General features: G+C 41.9%; 1 protein-coding gene across 1 annotated transcript in view; it reads right to left on the reverse strand.

Annotated features, from left to right (window-relative positions):
• Window positions 1-1,328: 1,328 nt before the first annotated feature.
• Window positions 1,329-17,518, reverse strand: part of PRKAR2A (protein kinase cAMP-dependent type II regulatory subunit alpha) — a 36,068-nt gene continuing 19,878 nt past the window's right edge. Inside the window, exons 6-11 of the mRNA XM_031056316.1 lie at window positions 14,245-14,398; window positions 11,113-11,214; window positions 9,271-9,345; window positions 6,832-6,897; window positions 5,963-6,101; window positions 1,329-5,456 (exon numbers count right to left, since the gene is read on the reverse strand). Coding sequence (XP_030912176.1) covers window positions 5,323-5,456; window positions 5,963-6,101; window positions 6,832-6,897; window positions 9,271-9,345; window positions 11,113-11,214; window positions 14,245-14,398 — 670 coding nt within the window. The 3' untranslated portion in view covers window positions 1,329-5,322. The remainder of the gene's footprint in view (window positions 5,457-5,962; window positions 6,102-6,831; window positions 6,898-9,270; window positions 9,346-11,112; window positions 11,215-14,244; window positions 14,399-17,518) is intronic.

Raw genomic sequence — 17,518 nt, forward strand, 5'->3', positions numbered from 1 at the left:
GGTCACTGTCACCATGGCAACCGCGCGGCGCCTCCGGTGTCGCCGTGGCCCGGCCCAGGCCCGCAGCCGTGCCCGCGGCACCGAGTCCCGCGCCAGAACGCGCCGTGCGGATGGAGGAGAGCCAGAGCAGTGTCTGAGGCTGAGACGAATCTCTGGGAAGCGGCGGGAACAGACCAAGCGCGGCATGCAAGGCTTTAGCTTCGCGAAGGCAAACACGGAGCGCCGCGCCACAAGCGTGCGACTGCAGGCGGGCACGGAAACGCGGCTGCGCTGGGCCTCCGAGCTAAGGGGCTGCTCCCGAGACAGTTCCTGGTAAAGGTTACAAACACTGAGGAGACTCTGCTGCCCCAGCCTCAGATTTGCAGGGACACACAGCTGAAACGAACTGGAAAGTGCACATAACGAGCCTGGCAGCCTGTCTGCACTCACCAGTCAACAGCTAATTGAGGTGATAACACAATTTTAGTATCTTGTACCTGCTCTAAAGATTGGCATGAAATGTATCCTTACCACAGAAACAGCAGAAAGGATGGAAGTACGTTTGCTCTGCTGAAATAATTAAACATTATCCTCAAAAGAACTTCACAGAATCTCTCTTCTTTTACCAGAAGTTTTATCCAGGAATAAACACCGACCCCAGCAGAGCAGCCAGCAGAGCAGAGCAGCCCAATGTACATCCAGCAGGCTTGAGTCAAGGCCCAGCTCACAGGACACCTTTTGCTGCACCTTCACACGGATCAGTCTGTGCAAAGCTCCTGCATTATTCCAGCAGAGCTTCCTCAAGCTTAGCACCACAATCCACCTGAGCTCTGCTCCACGGATGACTTAAAAAAGGTACATAAACTGCCAAACGTTCAGAAACAAAACTTCAGCAAAAGCAAATATAATTTCACATCTACCAAAGTACTTTTCAGGTTGTTAGTTAGGTTAAAGAAAAGGCAGTTTGCCACGAAGTTCAGTAGCTGTAAGTGTAGGCTAACAAGATACCTTCAGGAATACTGTGTTTCTCCTGGGAATTGAGAAGCAGTTATTGCAGTGCTCAATAAATCACTTCCACAATAATTTGGCAGAATTATCAGAGCAGCCAGTTTTACTGGGACCAACACTACCTACAGAAGTTTGTATTACTTTTAAGATATTAGTAAAATTTCATCACCAAGCAGCCAAACTTGGAGGCCAGGTGCTGTATAAAATGTATTTTTGTTATTGCAGTGGGGCAGGTGCTGCAAGAGGAACTCACTCAGGCACTCCCAGGGCATCCAGGGAGCTGCTGGAAGGCTGGGGCTGTGTCAGCTGCAGCGAGTCAATAACGAAGACACACAGGACTGTACAGGAAGGCTGGACACAACAGGTCAGTTTTTTATTAACCAAAAGTGAAGCTGAACCCCAGAGTGGTTTAACTTGTTAAAACCATATGTTTATATGGCAGATATTTTTCTTTCATGTTCAACACTACAGTGCAAGAATCAAACTTCGCAGCTGTTCATCCTTTGAGAATCAAGTAGTAAAATGAATTAAAATAAGGGTCCCTCAATGAATCAATTAAAAAAAACCCATTTAACTCAAAAGAACAGACCAATTTTAAGAACGGTCTTATTAAATTCTCCCAAGTGAAAGACCTTTAAAAGCACTTGGAGCCTTGAGGTAGCAACTTTATGCAGAATTTAATTCCCCTCCTGCCCCACAGAGGAAAATTAGTAGCGCATTATTAGCTCCAGCCAGCTAAGCTGTGTTGAGTGTCTCCTGTGAAGTGACTTTCTCTTGCCTCTTGAAAGAGCAGTGTAGTGCTGCAGAGCACCAGGAGGAAATCCACAGGGAAGGCCTCTTGAAATAAAATTTATGGTTTGAAAGAAGTTGAAAAGATCAGCAACGACTGTAACAACGAAAATTATCTGAAGTGAAAAAACCCAACGTGTATTTTGGCAAGACTAGTTTACAAATACAAGTCAAGAACAAGAGTCTGCTTTCAGCAAAAGAAAGAAAGAATGGAAGTGACATTCAAAGGGGGTTCAGGGGTTTTTTGCCCTCTGTGCAAAATTGCACTTTGTTTTCAAAGTTTTATTTTAAGTTTTGCACTTTTTTTTCTAAGGGAGCACTTCCACACTTTTTTGTTCTTTTACATTGTTCAACCTGTGCTGTGACATTAGACAGAAATACCAAGTGTCAGAATATTTAACCACTGAAAGCTCCTCTCACTGACTTCACAACAATCACAAGCAGGGAATCACAAACAGGAGATGTCTTCCTCTAAGCCTCGAAAACATGATCCTCTGTGCCCACTTTGCTGCTGAGTTGTTTTATTAAAAACTAAATCTCTCTTCACTGCCAATTTCAGAGACTCAGTGGCAGATTTACTGAACACTGAGTGGTAACAAAACACCTGGGCTTACTCTCATTGCCACAACTGCAATGAACAGTGTGCAAAGGAATGAGCTGAGATACAGGGATGGGGCAGATGGTCACAAACAGGTGCTGTACTTGCTCCCTGGACTCAGTATCAGCACTTGCACATCGCCCACTTTTGCTCACTGCTGGTGCTCTAACCAGATTCCTGGCAATACTGAGTATCTTACTAAAGAAGCTTTCTTTCCACTACCTTCATGCTCCAAAACTGTACAAACAGGTTGGTTAAACCAGACCAAACTAATCAGGCACATTGCACATTATAGCTCTCAAATGGATGAGCCTTCTTAGCAGCTCATTCTCTTTCAGCTCAAAGCCAGCTGCCTCTCTACACCACAGAATGATGCTGCACAGAGCCTGGGTACAGGATGGCACTGCCCAGTTTGCCATTGCTCCAGGGAGCCCAGAGAAAGGTAAAACTTCAAAAGCTTGTTCTTGTTCACATGGGATCCCAATATTTTGATTTTATTTTCCTGTCTTTTCCTTTGAGTTTGAGAAACCATTGAATTCTGCCTTCGAGGCAGAAATATCTCAAGAATCTGACATCAACCTTGTCTGGGTTTTGGTTAAGCTTTGGAACAACTGCCAGTGTTTGCCTGTGCTGAGGTTACAGCCCTGTCCTGCACAGAACCAAAGGCATTACAGAATCCATCTGTATGGCAGCCCAACCTGCCAGGCTCCTCTGGATAAAGGAGAGGACATTCTGCCTGGGAGCAACAAAGGCCAGCTGGTGATTATTCACAGCAAGTTTCTCTTTTGCTCACATGACAGTTTAGGCAGCACAGAAATTCAGGCTGGTTTAGAGACCAGTTCCTGTTTGGTTCACAGGAGAGTCATGAGCTGGCTTCAGAAACTCTCTTTGTCATGGAGCCTGAAGTATCTTAAAGTTATATCTGCTATCACTGCAAGGAGCTGATGAGTTGGTTTACTTTTTTTCTTCTTTTTTTTTGTTGGTTTGGTTTGGGTTTTGTTTGGTTTTTTCAATTCTGTGATGAAAACAATTATTTTTCTCTTTGGTCTTAAACCTTGGAAGCATGAGTGAAGAGTACCTGCTGCTTCTTTGGCTGTAACTTACGACAAAGAAACAGCCCAGGAAAGCAAGTGAAATTCACTGTTCTAAAATACATGCAGTTAGAACAGCCACTAGACATCACGACCAGAACTTTAATAATATGGAAACACCAAGTTCAGTGGTGTCCATTACAAATCATTTGCATTATATAAAAATATTACTGCAATTACAGTAACTGGACAACAGTCATTCAAATTTATCAACTTTCCATCTTACTCATATTGCAGGAAATGGGAGGAGCTCATCCACTATGGGGAAAAAACTGTCCAGAAATCAACTTAGAGTTGCTGCTAAGCATCTCATGCCTTAGAGAAATGTCCACTGTGATAACTAAAAGCAGGAATTCAAGATTAGCATCCTTCCATTCTTGCTTACATGGCCATGAATAAAAAGAGCAAGTTCTGTTACACTAGTATTCACTATTAAAATTTTATAACCCCATAAAACACCAATATGCTTTGCATGAGCTGTGGAAGAATGCAAACTCAAAGGGTCACTAGATTTATTACCTCCAAATTCAATGTCTTAATATATATAGTCTGTTTGAACACCATAAAAATGTCCTTCTCATGGTCTGATTCTTATTTAGATAATACCCTGATAAAATCTCAGCCATATGCCAATTAAGGTCCTTAAAGCTATAGAAACAGAATCTACCTAATAAATGCTGCAAATTTAACAGGTATTTTAGATAAACATCATTAGCTTAGTTATCACCTAAACCAAAAAGACTCCTCAAACACACCAACTGCTAGTTAGCAAAGACCTTTGCTTTACAAAGTCAAATGTTGCCAACTTTTGAAAAGTTTAGCAAATCAACGTGGTATTTGGAAGCATTCAAGTGTCTAATGAAGTTAAAATACTGTGAAATGTTAGGACTAGGGGAAGCTCCTGTAAACAAGTACAGAAGTAGTCTTCATTTAAATTACAAAACATTCACCTCCTTAAAAAGCTTTAAAAGTGACCCAGTCAACAACTGCACCCTGGGAAATGTAGCAGTATAAAGGATCTCTGTAAGCAAGAGAAGGTCATATATTGTTATCTCACCACCATAAAATGTACTCAGTGTCAGGAACAAGGAGCAAATTTGGGGAGATGACAATTATGACACTTTCAGGCCATTTGATCTGAACCACTGCACTTTGTTGGACAGCATAGAGTAAACCAATTTTCTTTGCTGCTCAGAAAACACTTAAAATACGTTTTCTGCATCTGGTTGCTAAGCAGACTCTCCCATGTCCCCAGCTCAGTTTACTTGGTTTAAAGAGTTCTCTATATTTATTACCTGCTGCTTTCAGCAGGTGGACCAAACTTCAGTGCCATCTTATTCATTGGCTCCATTGATACTTTAACTTCAAACCCAGATGCTACAATTAAAAGCAAATTTGACATTGTGTAAGGAAAGCATCAGATGAAGGTAATCAGCCCATAAAAGGCTTGTATTCCACAGGCTGCCTCTGCAGAACAGGCAACCTCCCACTACAGCATCTGAAGGGACAATTTACCCCAACAGTGACACCCAGAAGGAAGGAGGCTCCTATGTCTTGCACACTTTGGGTTTCGTATCAGGCACTTGAACTGTTGGACAGACGCCATTCTGAACCAAGTAAGTGAACATAGGGTTAGAATCATCTTTAATCTAGGCCTAATAATGAAGTATCAGCAGCAAAGTGGAGGCAGGGAGGAGTGAGCAATCCATCTGTGCTGAGACTTGTTTATGGTTTCTAAAATGCCCAAGAAAACAGCAGCAGTAACTGTTCCGTAGTGTCTGTTGTCCTTGTGAGTTGTGTTGCTGATAGGAGGCTTTTCTGTGTCTTGAACTAAGAAGGCATTGAGGTACCCTGTGCCTAATTCCCTGGATCCATCAGGTCCATGCTAGAGCCAAACATTGCCACCAGTTGCTCCTCGTAATGTGTTATATTCCTCTTCATAATGTCCATGCAGGGTCCAAGCAACCTCTCAAATGCTTGCACATCCATGACTGTAATGGAACAGAGATGAAAACAAGACTGTTTGTCAAAAAGGACACCAAATACCAATCTGCTTTTTGAACTCAGAACACAGACCTTCAGTTCAACCCACTTAGGGCTGATGCTTCAAAAGAAACCACAGAAACAGAAATCATGTTTCTGATTTCTCTCTGTACTGTTATTTGGTGAAACAAACTAATGAAATACAAACCTGATCTCAAGGATAAACACAGAAGGCAAATACACCCCATAGTGGTATTAAAACATGACCTGAAGACTGTGTGACAAACAAGTTCAGGCCACACACACAGAAAACAGAAAATCAGCCATGAGGAAGCAGCAGTGCTTCTCCAGCTTCCACCTGGAGCTCCCCTCCAGCCCATGCTCCCAGCTTCTGGAATCTGACTGCCAGTTATCAAAAGGTTGCTGGGTTTTGGATGGCTGCTCACTCAAGCATGGTCCATGAGACAAGCAAAGAACAGAAAAGGATGACCAGAAACTCAGACCATCCGCTTACCTAAACATTTGACCTCCCCAACAGCATAGGCAGAGGCTGCCCTGGGTTTGTTGGTAACAAGTGCAAGCTCTCCAAAGTACTGCCCTCTGTGACACCGGGCAATCTCCACCTCTTGATTGGCTTCTTTACTCGTCATGGTCTGTCAAACAGTGCAGTTGCATTATTTGCACACAGCTCTGTCCTTGTACAAGCCTACAGTTAATAACCCCAGACACTTTACACCTGTGAAAGCTCCTTGGTTTCAGGCTCTCAAACTAGTGACTCCCAAGTCATGGTAGAACACCTCAACACCATGTTCAACTGGAAATTGGGTAAGAAAAATGTGTGCCAGCCCACAAGCTTTGAGACAGGCAGGTATCTACTGCTACAGCTTTGGGAACTGCTGCTATGCAGCCTAACACAGGCTTTATCATGCACCACATGCTGCTCCCCTGGCTGCTCCAGACTGTACAGAGACCCATGCAAATGCCAACACCTAGTGTGTCACTAAAGATAACAGACCCCACATTTGTAATGTGAAATCTTGTACAAACATGGAAGAGAAGTTCCATCTCCACCCTTAAGGCCAGGCAAAGTGTATCAGTGTGGGAAGGGATGGGTTGAGCTGCAGGCTCTCTCAGTCTCACATGTCAGGTTAGTTTGCAGAGTAGCAGACAGAAGCAAAAGACCTTGGCACTTTAGTAAAATAACTTCTGACTGCTTCAGAACAGGTATGGGAGTTTACAACCTACATCACATGAATAATGATGATCAACATCATAAAATAATATATTAAAATAACTCAGGGTGGGCTTTTTCACATCTCTTGTATCAATCAGTCAAATCAAGGATTGATTAATACAAAGCCTAATCACTTAATTTGAACTCACCTTGCTTTTAATCAAGATTTTTACTTCTCCAGATTCTACAATGTAAAAACAGTCTGCTTTGTCACCCTGTAAAGAAGAAAAGCTAAAATAAATTCTTTTTTACTTGACTGTGAAAGTATGTATAAATGGTATTCATGCATTCACTTTGAACTAGGCTTTCTGCAGAAATCTGCTAGAATTAACAAACACTCAGATTCTTAACATTAAAAGGTGACTGGTTGGGTAATACAGCAGAGGAGCCCACAGGGAAGGAAGCATTAGTGCACATCATTTAGTAAGGGGGCAGGAGGAAAGGAAAACACAAAGGAGATTGATGATATATAGCAAAATCACTTAAATTAAAATCTTCTGATCCTGATGGAAGTAGGCAATAGCTAGTGAAACTAAGCAGAACCTAGAATCTTCAGAAGAAAATTTTAATAAAACAGGGATTTAGGGACTGGTGCCATTAAACTCTCTGTGGCCCTGCTTGAGCAGAGGGGTTGGACAAGGTGACTTCCAGGGGTCCCTTCCAACTTCAACTATTCTATCATTCTGTGAGAGGTTCTAGAACATTTTTCACATCTCTCTCAGCCTCATCATGTTTAAAATCTTCAAGTGATCCCAGTTTACATCTGCTCTGGAGAGCTCCACCAGCACTTTATACTATAATTTAATCTGTGACAGGAAGGACATTTCCTCTCTATCTTTGCCCCTGTGGGCCTGGCATAGGGCTGGAAGTCAGAGTGGAGATCTGCAATGTGCCTCCTGCTACAAACCAAAATCCAAGGGACTAAAGGCTTCAGGGAGACAAAGGCTGGGCAAGGAACTGATAAGGGAATGGGAGCAGCTCACCAGAAAAACCTGAAACAAAGTGAGAAGAGAGAGAAATCTGACATTAAGTCAAGTGGTCAAGGAGATAAATGTGAGGGGAAGAATGGAGAGAAATGGTTGTAACTTGAGTGTGAAAGAAGGCTGGGAGAAGATGATGCAAGATTTAAACATGGAGTTACAGAAGAAATTAGGCCTTTAGCTAAGCTTCCTGGGGATGGCCATAAGCCATCCAGTGCAAACATTTCATTCACGACTGCCAACCATCACAGCATGAAATAATGCTCTATGCTAACTTCTGAAAGAGTATTTTATTTTTAGAAATAATAGAAACAAACTGAGTGGGAGACACCCTCATAACACTACTAACAATTTTCAAGTGCTTTAAAGCTTACTGCCCTTAACTGAAGGGTCAAATTCAGAAAGGTAATTAAAATTTTAAATTACTCACAAGGGAAAAGAGGTTCCTGGTATTGATGCAACTGCTTTAATTTAAGAGTTATCATATCTTTTCCAAGCACAGAATTTCATCGTCTCTAGCACTGTACTACCATCACCCAGACCTATCCAAACTATTAATCCTCCTTATAAGGATAATTACATCCTTGCCCTTAATTCAGTTATTAAAAAGGAATAAAACCAACTGTGTAATTGGATCACTGATGGTATGAATTCCCAGTTTTGATACTGATTTAAAAGCCCTGATTTTGCTGAGAGTTCAGCTTTCTCAGGGTCTTAAGCAAAAGGAGTTTCAACTTTAAAAATTGAGGGTATTTTTGGAGTGAAGTAATTTGACAGTTATCACCAAACTTGCTTCCTATATTCAGTTATGTGACATTCAAGATAATTAAGATCAATTATTCAAAACACTATCAATGAGCGGTATTCTGTCTATACAAGAACAACACTGTAACCAAAAACCTGCACTTTCAGTTAAGCCTTTCTTGTATTAATTTCTACTTGAACTGGAGCACTTTTACAACACAGCAACCCACAGCTAAATTTGATGCAAAAGTCCAGTGTCTGTAACAGTGTTCCAAAAAGTTATTTCTATCACAATTTAAAAAAAAAAAATCAAACAGCTACAGCTTGAGTTCATCCAGCCTCATGTTCTACCACCCTGGCCTTGATCTACTGCAGCAGACAAAACATTTCCCCAGTCACTAAAGGACTCAACTGAAACCAGACCACTGAAATAACTCAAGCAAGCACAAGAAAAAACAATGGTTTCAATTAACCCTGACAGTTTCTTAGAGCTAGTGACTCCCTGTTTAATCTGGCCATAGGGGCCTAGGAAAACTCTGCACAGGGGATTTCATGGTAAACTGCATAGACATTTAATTTCAGCTTCTCAAGGCACACTCATCTTGAATCCTTGCAAAGACTACTTAAAAAAACATGGATGAGAGAAGAAATACCAAGAAGCTACAGTAATAGAATAAATTTGCAGCAAAATACATACTGTCTATTCCCCAAACATTCAAGAAGTGGTCAAATAAATCACAAATAAATATTAAAAGAATCAATGCCAAGTTGGTCCAAATAATACAACTCTGCAAGTCAATTCCAAACAGAGAAAACAGAAGGACAGAAAGGAGAATGATAAAGAGAACTTGAGATTTCAAGTACCTGAGAAATTATACGTTCCCCATCTTGATACACCTTCTCTCCTATAACATCCACTATCTTCATTCGCTCTGATGCCTGGAACACAGAGGGAAATTAAAAACAATAATCAGTTATACTTTATCTCTATGAACTCTCCTGAATCTCTATGACCCCTCCTGAAATGAACAGACATTCACCAGACACACAAACACACAATTTATAAATATAGCCCCAAAATGACATTGTAATAGTACTGCAACACAGGTGTTAAGACTACCATAATCAACAGGGAAATAAAATTGTCTAGTGTCCCATCCCTGTGCTTGTCTGACCGCTCAAAAAACATCTGATTTTGCTGCTTTAGAGCAAAGGGGAGGGGGGGAAATCACCTTCTTTAGGATTCAGTTGAAATTTGAAGAAAACACTCCAAAAATGTTATAAACTTCCTAACAGCAAACTCTAATGAGAAATACCAGCAAAACATTTTAAAAATATTTTAACCACTATATACTTAAACACATGTGTGGGAGGAATTGTGTCCAAGGACTCATTCCTAGAGTGAAGAGGAAGGTGACATGACAAGGACAAAGGCTGTGCACTGGGAGCAAGGGCAGGAGGCAGCACCTGCCATGCCAGGAAACATGCCCGAGTCTTCACAAACAGGAAGGGAAAAATGAGTTATCTCCAGTGTTTCCCACCACCCATTTAGAGCCCCACAAAACAATTTCATTGCTTCAGAGCAGCACAAAAAATATCATACCAAGAAAGGAAGAAAATCCTAACAGTTAAAATTCAGCAGATGATTCAGTTGCAATCAATCCATTCATTCCCAAGTGCACCTTCATCTTGCCTGTCTTTGAGAAATCAAATTCTGGTCCATGCATGATTCAACTGCAATGTGTCATGCAAAAAGCCATCCAGTGCTAATGAGTTATTTTGCTGTATCTTTAAATATTTGAGTCATTTCTGTGCTCAAAAAAAGTCACATCGATGGAACCAGTTTAAGCCAGGCACTGAGAGAGAAGGTGTTGCAATTTATCTTTTCCACAGCTACAATGTCTGTCCAAAATAATACACAGTAGAGGCTGTTGTTCACACCTAATGATATTTGCAATTTTGTAATCTTCTCCCATAGGGATTAAGAGCTCAAATACTAAAGATTAATGCTGGAAAGTATTTTTTTATGATAAGGAAAGTTAAATCATGGTTTAAGACAGAAGGCAAAAACAGACTAATGCAAAAGTAGGTTGGTCAGTTCCAAAAGCCCTCTGACAATACAGAGTGAATCAATGGAAGTGACAATTTCCACATTGTTCCTAAATTCAGGCACCACACACCCCAACAGGACAGTGTGACTGCATTCCCAAGTCACCGTGCTTCCCTTTAGCAGTTTAACTCCTGAATATTAAGTCAAGCTTAAAGCAAGACTTTACAGCTCACACCTTTGTATCAAATTTAAAACCATTCCTCGCTGAAAAAGGACAAGTTCCCAGTGACTGTATCCATACTTCAATATCACACCCTCACAGGCAACCACAGCCCTGACTACCAAACTGAATTTTGATACTTATTCCCTGAAATATATGTTTTTGGCCTGTGGATGTTTTTTGTGCAAAGAACTTTTTAAAAATCAGACTGAGATAAAAATCAGCAAATCCCTATTGAGAATAAAGGATCAGGGGAAAAAACCCTAAAACTATTTCAGCAATGCAAATTAATTTGTGTAGTGTATGTGATTCCAAAGCAGCACTTAGTATTTTGTTCTAAGCAAAAACAACAGATTTCTGATATAGATAGCAGGAACACTGACTGGAGCTGCTGCTAATGCAAGAATTTGATGCAGATGTCTCTGAGAGGTTTTACCTCCAAGGATTTAAGAAGGGGCACAGACTCAATAAATAATTCATACGTCTTCCTCTTCTTTGCGTTGTTTTTCAGTATAATTCTTCTGAACGTCACTCGATCCTGCAAGAAACAGCACAGAGAAATTCATTATTCCTCCTCACTGAAATGCTCCCTGTTTGAAGAACTGACAAACATGATCCAGTATTTACAGCAAACGCCAGGGCTGGGAAAGCAGCTGCTGAAGTGATACCACATCCACCACAACGCTGACTGCAACACCTCCTGTTAAGAGTACTTCTGGCAATAACAAATTAAAAAATAGGGAGCTGTAAGACCTGATCCTTCTCAGACAACCACTTAGGGATTCAGTTTTTATTCTATCTTATACAGTTTTTCTGGGTTGAGTTTTGGGGTTTTGTTCACCTGTTTGCTAATATATATGTCATGCTTTTGCATCAAATGAAGAAGTTTCGCTCTCCCTGCTGAAGCCAGTGAAAATTGGCATTTCCAGCACTTGCTAAGGCAACTGCAGAACTAAGTCCGGTTGGATTCTTCTCTACCCGAGTTACAGATTTCAAACGCTGAAGATTTATACTGCTCTCAGGTCAGGAACAGAGTATCAAACAGCAGCAGGCTTGTTCACTCCACCTTCTCAGGTCCAAGCGCCAGCTTCTGGAAGGACCATTTCCTGACTGCCAGCTGTGTGCAAGTTCCACAAGGGAAAACTGCGGGGTGAGCTGGTGAAGCCCAAAGGCCAAGGGGGCAAAATCCCCCCGGCCCGCCCGCGCTGCGCTCCGCGGCCACAGGGCGGCGCTGCGGGGCCGGCGGCTCCGCCAACACCGAGCGGAGCGGAGCGGGACCGGGAGCGCTGCCCGAGCGGCACCGGCACCGCAGGGCACCGGCACCACAAGGCAAGGCACCGCAGGGCACCGGCACCGGGCTCCTCTTAGCGTCTGCCCCGCCGGGATCCGCCAACAGAGCCACAGCTGCATCCGCCGTGCGCAGCTGGGGCCGGAAATGTAAAAACCGAAAAGAGTCAGAGGGCAGGAGCAGAAATTTGGTCAGGAAAATGGTACCAAACAAACCAAAAACCAACAAACAAAACAAACAGAAAAAACCCAACCCCAAAAAACAAACCCAAGAAACAAACCGAACAAAAAAAAAAAAAAACCACACACAAACAAAAAAAAAAAAAAACCAAACAGAGAAACAAACAACTACAAAAACCCCCCACACCAACAAAAAAACCCTCCAGAAACATCCTGAGAGCCATTCCTCCAGTTCCCAAAACCATCAGCTGGTACCTAAGCAGCAGCATTTTGAGGTGAAGAGGTATTTTCAAGTATGTGGACATCTTTAAGGGATGCAGGCTGCAAATGCCTATAATAAGGACTAAGAGAGGTGATATCAGTGGAACATTAAATTTGAAGGATGAGGAAGATGAAAGGCAGGATGGTATTATTGTTATCCAAAGTAGAAAAACAGATGATAAAGCATAAGGGATTTTTCTGTTTTTAAAGGAATTCTTCAGTGGTAAAAGTGTCTTCAAATGCTTGTGTTTGGAGAAGCAGAAAGATGCAGAAACTGTGGGGGGATTGTAAAAGCATAAAAAATCCGAATTCACCTGCTTGAGAGTATCAGTGAGGGAGGAGAAGCAGCAGTATTTGAGCAAGAAAAAGCCAAGCTGTGAAGGCAGCTGTGAAGGCAGCGTGTGTGACCGTGAGGGTTCCCCCAGACACAGTCAGCAGCAAAGGCTGAGGACATTTCCCTCCTCCAGAAGGGACCCACTGTGGTAACTGCTTTGTGCCTGAGCCTTCCAGATTTCTGTTGGCCTAAGCCTGCAATGCAGCAGGAGTAATCCACACTTCCCAAAAGGCAGATAACCAAAGAGCTTAAGCAATGACTTCTGCATACTAATAAAAATATGTTTAAATTACATCAGGGACAAAACAGTACAATAAAACACGGCAACAAACAGAGTAACTGGAAGAAATAACAGAAGTTTGAGATAAAATGCAGCCTTAGTTAATAAAATGTTACAGAACAGATGATTAGCAAGAGGTCCCTGTTCATCTACACCTTGCTAATTAATTGAATATAATCACAGAAAAACTAAATCCAAAATTAACCCAATTTCTGCAGTTCTTTTCAAAGGCAAACTGGAACAAAGAATAATCTTCTCATTTTCTTCCTTTTATGAATGAGTTCAGTTTGTAGCTAGCTGCTTTGTTCTGTCTTCCTCCAGAAATGAGATTCTGACATTACTCCCTGGTTGATTTACCAAACTCTTTTCTTTCACGTCACAAATAGAAGGGAAGTCAGATCTCCCAGCAAGGCCGGGATGGCAGGAACAGCCACGGGCAGCAGCTTATCAGCCCCACAACCAAGGTCACAACAGCGGGCAGCCCCCAGCGATGGAGCCCAGCGCTCACAACACTTGTGGCTTCAAAGCTCTGCCGATCGCACAATCCACTTATTATGCCAACCCTCAGAGATGAGTAAGAGAGCACTGGGAAAATAACCCCATCCAAATAGTGCAGAGAGAAGAACTAAAAAAGGAAACTAATGGCTACAGCTTCACATTCAGCACTGCTGGGCTAGAGACAAAGCAACACCATCATTTAGCTCAAATCTCATAGGTCATGCTGACCGGAGAACCTCTTCCAAGGTAACAGAACCACAGTTTATTGTGAAGGAAAACAAAGCTCTGGGCAGCTTTCTGACCTCTTTAAATTACTAAAATCCTCAAGAAGATATTTAACACATTCCCATTCCCTTAAGAGACAAAATGGTAGGAAGGTGAGTTGAAAATAAAGAACATAATTTAGATGTGGTGTTTTAATGGCTCCACTGTCCTCTGCAGGATGAAAATAAAACCAGGAGGTTTTTCTTCCCCACTAACAAAAGCCCCAATTACAGTAAAAGCAAAACTATAAAGGGACAGATAGAACTAGTGATATAGTTTTTATAGACAAGTTGTTCCAGAAAGTCAGCCAAAAAGATCTGCACAATGGATCTGTCAAGCCAGGAGATGAGATAACAGGTCCTGATAAAATACCTATGAGCAGAGGAGCCATATCAAGAGGAGCTCTGGACATGGTGAGGTACTGCTTAAAATATTATGATATGAGAGCAACTTCCTTTCCTTACCAGTCCCCAAAGGGCTCCTTCTGTTGTGGCAACAATGGTGGCAGCTCTAGGAGTGTTGTACATCAGTGCCAGCTCCCCAAAACTGCCGTGGTTATCGTAGCGGCCCACACAGCGAGACTGGTTGTCTTTTGCTACAACAATATCATACAATCCTCTGGAAAACAACAGAACAAACACTTTTTATTAGACAACATCCCAGTACAAACCTTGAGAACAGCTTTTTGCCATTATACAAATAGTCCTTTTATTGCTGTGTGAGATGGAACTCTTTGAGCTTTCCAACTGCCCGATTCTCGGCTGCTTCTATCTACACTATTTTCACAATAATTGTCTCCTACTAAAGCATTTCTAGCTATACTATTTTCACAATAATTGTCTCTTAGTAAAGCATTTCACTCCTGATAGACATGGGCAGGATCTACTTGGTTTCCTCTGCACAATATTTTGTGTTCTGTCAATATTTTGTGTTCTGAACAATACTTTGTTCTGTCCAAGGTAAGAAGCATTTTCATCATCTTTAACAGTGACATTTCACAGCACGTGTGTTACCCAGTGAGGCCTCTAGAGTGACTCAGATCCATCTCTACCCATTTTCTCAGTGCCAGCATTGCTGCAGGACCTTTGGGACACGCTCAATCCAACTGCTCAGCTGCTACTATGGGTTTGTCTCAACTCCAGCTTCAGGGTATGTGTACATCATAACCCCAAGATGCTCTAAGTCCACTGATATCTAGGCAAGATCTCTGAACAGAAAATGGTAAATGGTATTATAAAATACCAAAAATGGTATTATATCCCACAAAATCACTAGGCACGTAAGTAAAAAAAGCAAATGAATGACCAGAAATGGTACTAGGTGAGGAAGGAAGGCACGTGAGACTGCACAACAATCCTACCAGACGCCTTATACTCTACTGCTTACTCACACCTAGGAGAGTAAGAAACCAGCAGCATATTAAAAGTAAACCAGAAAAGGATTACTGTTGATGGAAAGTGTCACTAATTCTTTAATGTCTGATATCTATTTGATTCTCTGAGAGGCACCAGAGGCAACAATCTTCAGAGTTGTTTTTTTTGGTCTGGAAGAGGCAGATGTGAACACCTTAAGCAAAAGCAGCAACAACTTCTTCCATCCTTCAGCCTGGAAGTGATTTACTAGTGCCATTTATTTCCAAATAACTATAGCTACATAACAACCTTCAGTCAAGCATTCAGCTGTCTTTGGCCCAAGGACTAATCTGGTGATGCAACACTGGGTGACCTTGGCTCAGCTTTATTGAGAAAACTGTTGCTGAGCTGTGAGAGAGTCCATGAACTAAAGCCCTGCAAGATAAGAAGAATAAAAACAGACCCAAGTGTAATTGTTGAGAAGGTAATCATTACGAGCCCAAGGACTCAAGTGAAAAGTACTGACATGAAAAAATATAAAACCCTCAGGCATAAAAAAAGGCAAAAAAGCAGAAGAGGGCAGCTCAGCAAGATTGTGGATCAGTGTGTGCCAAGAGGCAGCAGAGGCTGCCCCTCCTGAGTGATGACTGCTCAAACAGCACAGACCCTACAGGTACCTCCTCAGCAGCAATGAGTGTCCCACGTTCAGCCATGCAATAAATAAATCCCTCTGAGCTCTCCCCTCTTGCACAGGGCACTGAACTCCTGCTGCACCCTCAGGCTGTGCCTCCCCTGCCTGCTGCCCCTCTGTGCATGGTGAAAGACACTCAGACACCTGGTGAGGAAGTACTGCAAGCAGAAGGCTTTAGGGAAAAAAAGGCCTGTGCCAGAACACAAAGTCACTGCTCATTTAGACAGAAAGAAACTAATTCTCAGGAATATTTAGGCATTAATCACTTGGGAGTAATAAGACATGCCTACTCATGGAAGAGCTGGAGTCCTCCAAACTCGCACTTGCACACAAGTGGAAACATTGTGGTTTTCCATAAGGACCAGGACTCTGCTATCCTTTTGCATGAAAAATTAAGTGTGTGGGAGGTGGAGGAAGACTGGAAAGGAATTTTCAGTCCTTTCTCCCTAACTGCAGCAGTTATTCCTAATAACCAAACAGCCAACGAAAGAGTTGCAGCCCAGCTACTGCTCACAGCAAAGGCTGCCATGGTGTCACTGGACAACACCAATTTAATCTCCTTCACTGTACAACCTTTCTGCCACATACTTTTAATTTAGGAACAAAACAGAACAAAAACCTAAAAGCCTGGAAACTTCCAATACAACTATCTATTGCCAGAAAAAACCTGTTGTGGAGTAACACTGCATCAGTAGAACAGTGACCACAAAAGCATTTACCTGAGTGTCTAAGTTAAGATTCCATTTCACTTCTTCACTTTAGGTTAAAACTCATAGCAGAAAGCTTTTAATAACCAACAGAGTAAGAGCCTTGCACAGAAACAAATCAAAACAGGCTGATGGTATCTAACATTTCTGAGAGGCTCCCAAACTGAGTTTAAGGTTCCTCAAAATCAGGAACCACTGTTCTGCACAGATCTCATCTCTGCAGGGCTGGTGGCTCTGGCTCCCACAAGCTCTGATCTGCAGTACCTTGCTCTCATCTGTAACAACCTGATCTCTGTGCTGAATGTGGCAAGAGAAAGAACTCAGCCTGCCTAGCCAAAGACATGGGACTGGATTGAGGGAGAGCAGTTGAGGAAAACAGAGTGCAGAACTGGGACACATGGGGTGGTATAGCAGAGGACAGGGATATGGTTGGAATATGTTTGATGCAGCCCTATGTTTTGTAATTTCACTAACCAGAAAGGGGAATGTCCTTAAAACGAACAAGAAGCGTTTCAAACAAACAATTTCTAACCTAGAAATTCTTTTGCAATTCAAAAGGCAACAATCTGTCTTGAAGAACTCCTCTGAAAGCATTTAATGCAATATTAATGGTGCCATTATTTCAGTGATAAAAAGATAACAGCGCACCAAAAAAGCAGTTTGCTAAGATCATGTTCCAACAGACATTTATAAATCACTCAGTAATATTCTGCTTAACATTACAGTTTTGCAGAAGGAAATAAATCCATGTTCTTAATTACTCTTTGGATATGATTATTCAAAGTAACATTAGCTAGATTTTTTTCCAAAAGGGTAAAAGATACTTAAAATGTCCATGCACACATGTATGTATTATATGCCTGTTACACATATATATGATCCCCAAAATTATGATGTGAATTTTCTTGATAGAAGAAATTCCAAAATGGCACCTTAAACTCTGCAAATACAAATCACAACCAACAGAGGCAGAACAACCCCAACTCTC

Source organism: Geospiza fortis, unplaced genomic scaffold, assembly GCF_000277835.1.
Source record: "Geospiza fortis unplaced genomic scaffold, GeoFor_1.0 scaffold70, whole genome shotgun sequence".
In the NCBI taxonomy this organism is placed as follows: domain Eukaryota; kingdom Metazoa; phylum Chordata; class Aves; order Passeriformes; family Thraupidae; genus Geospiza; species Geospiza fortis.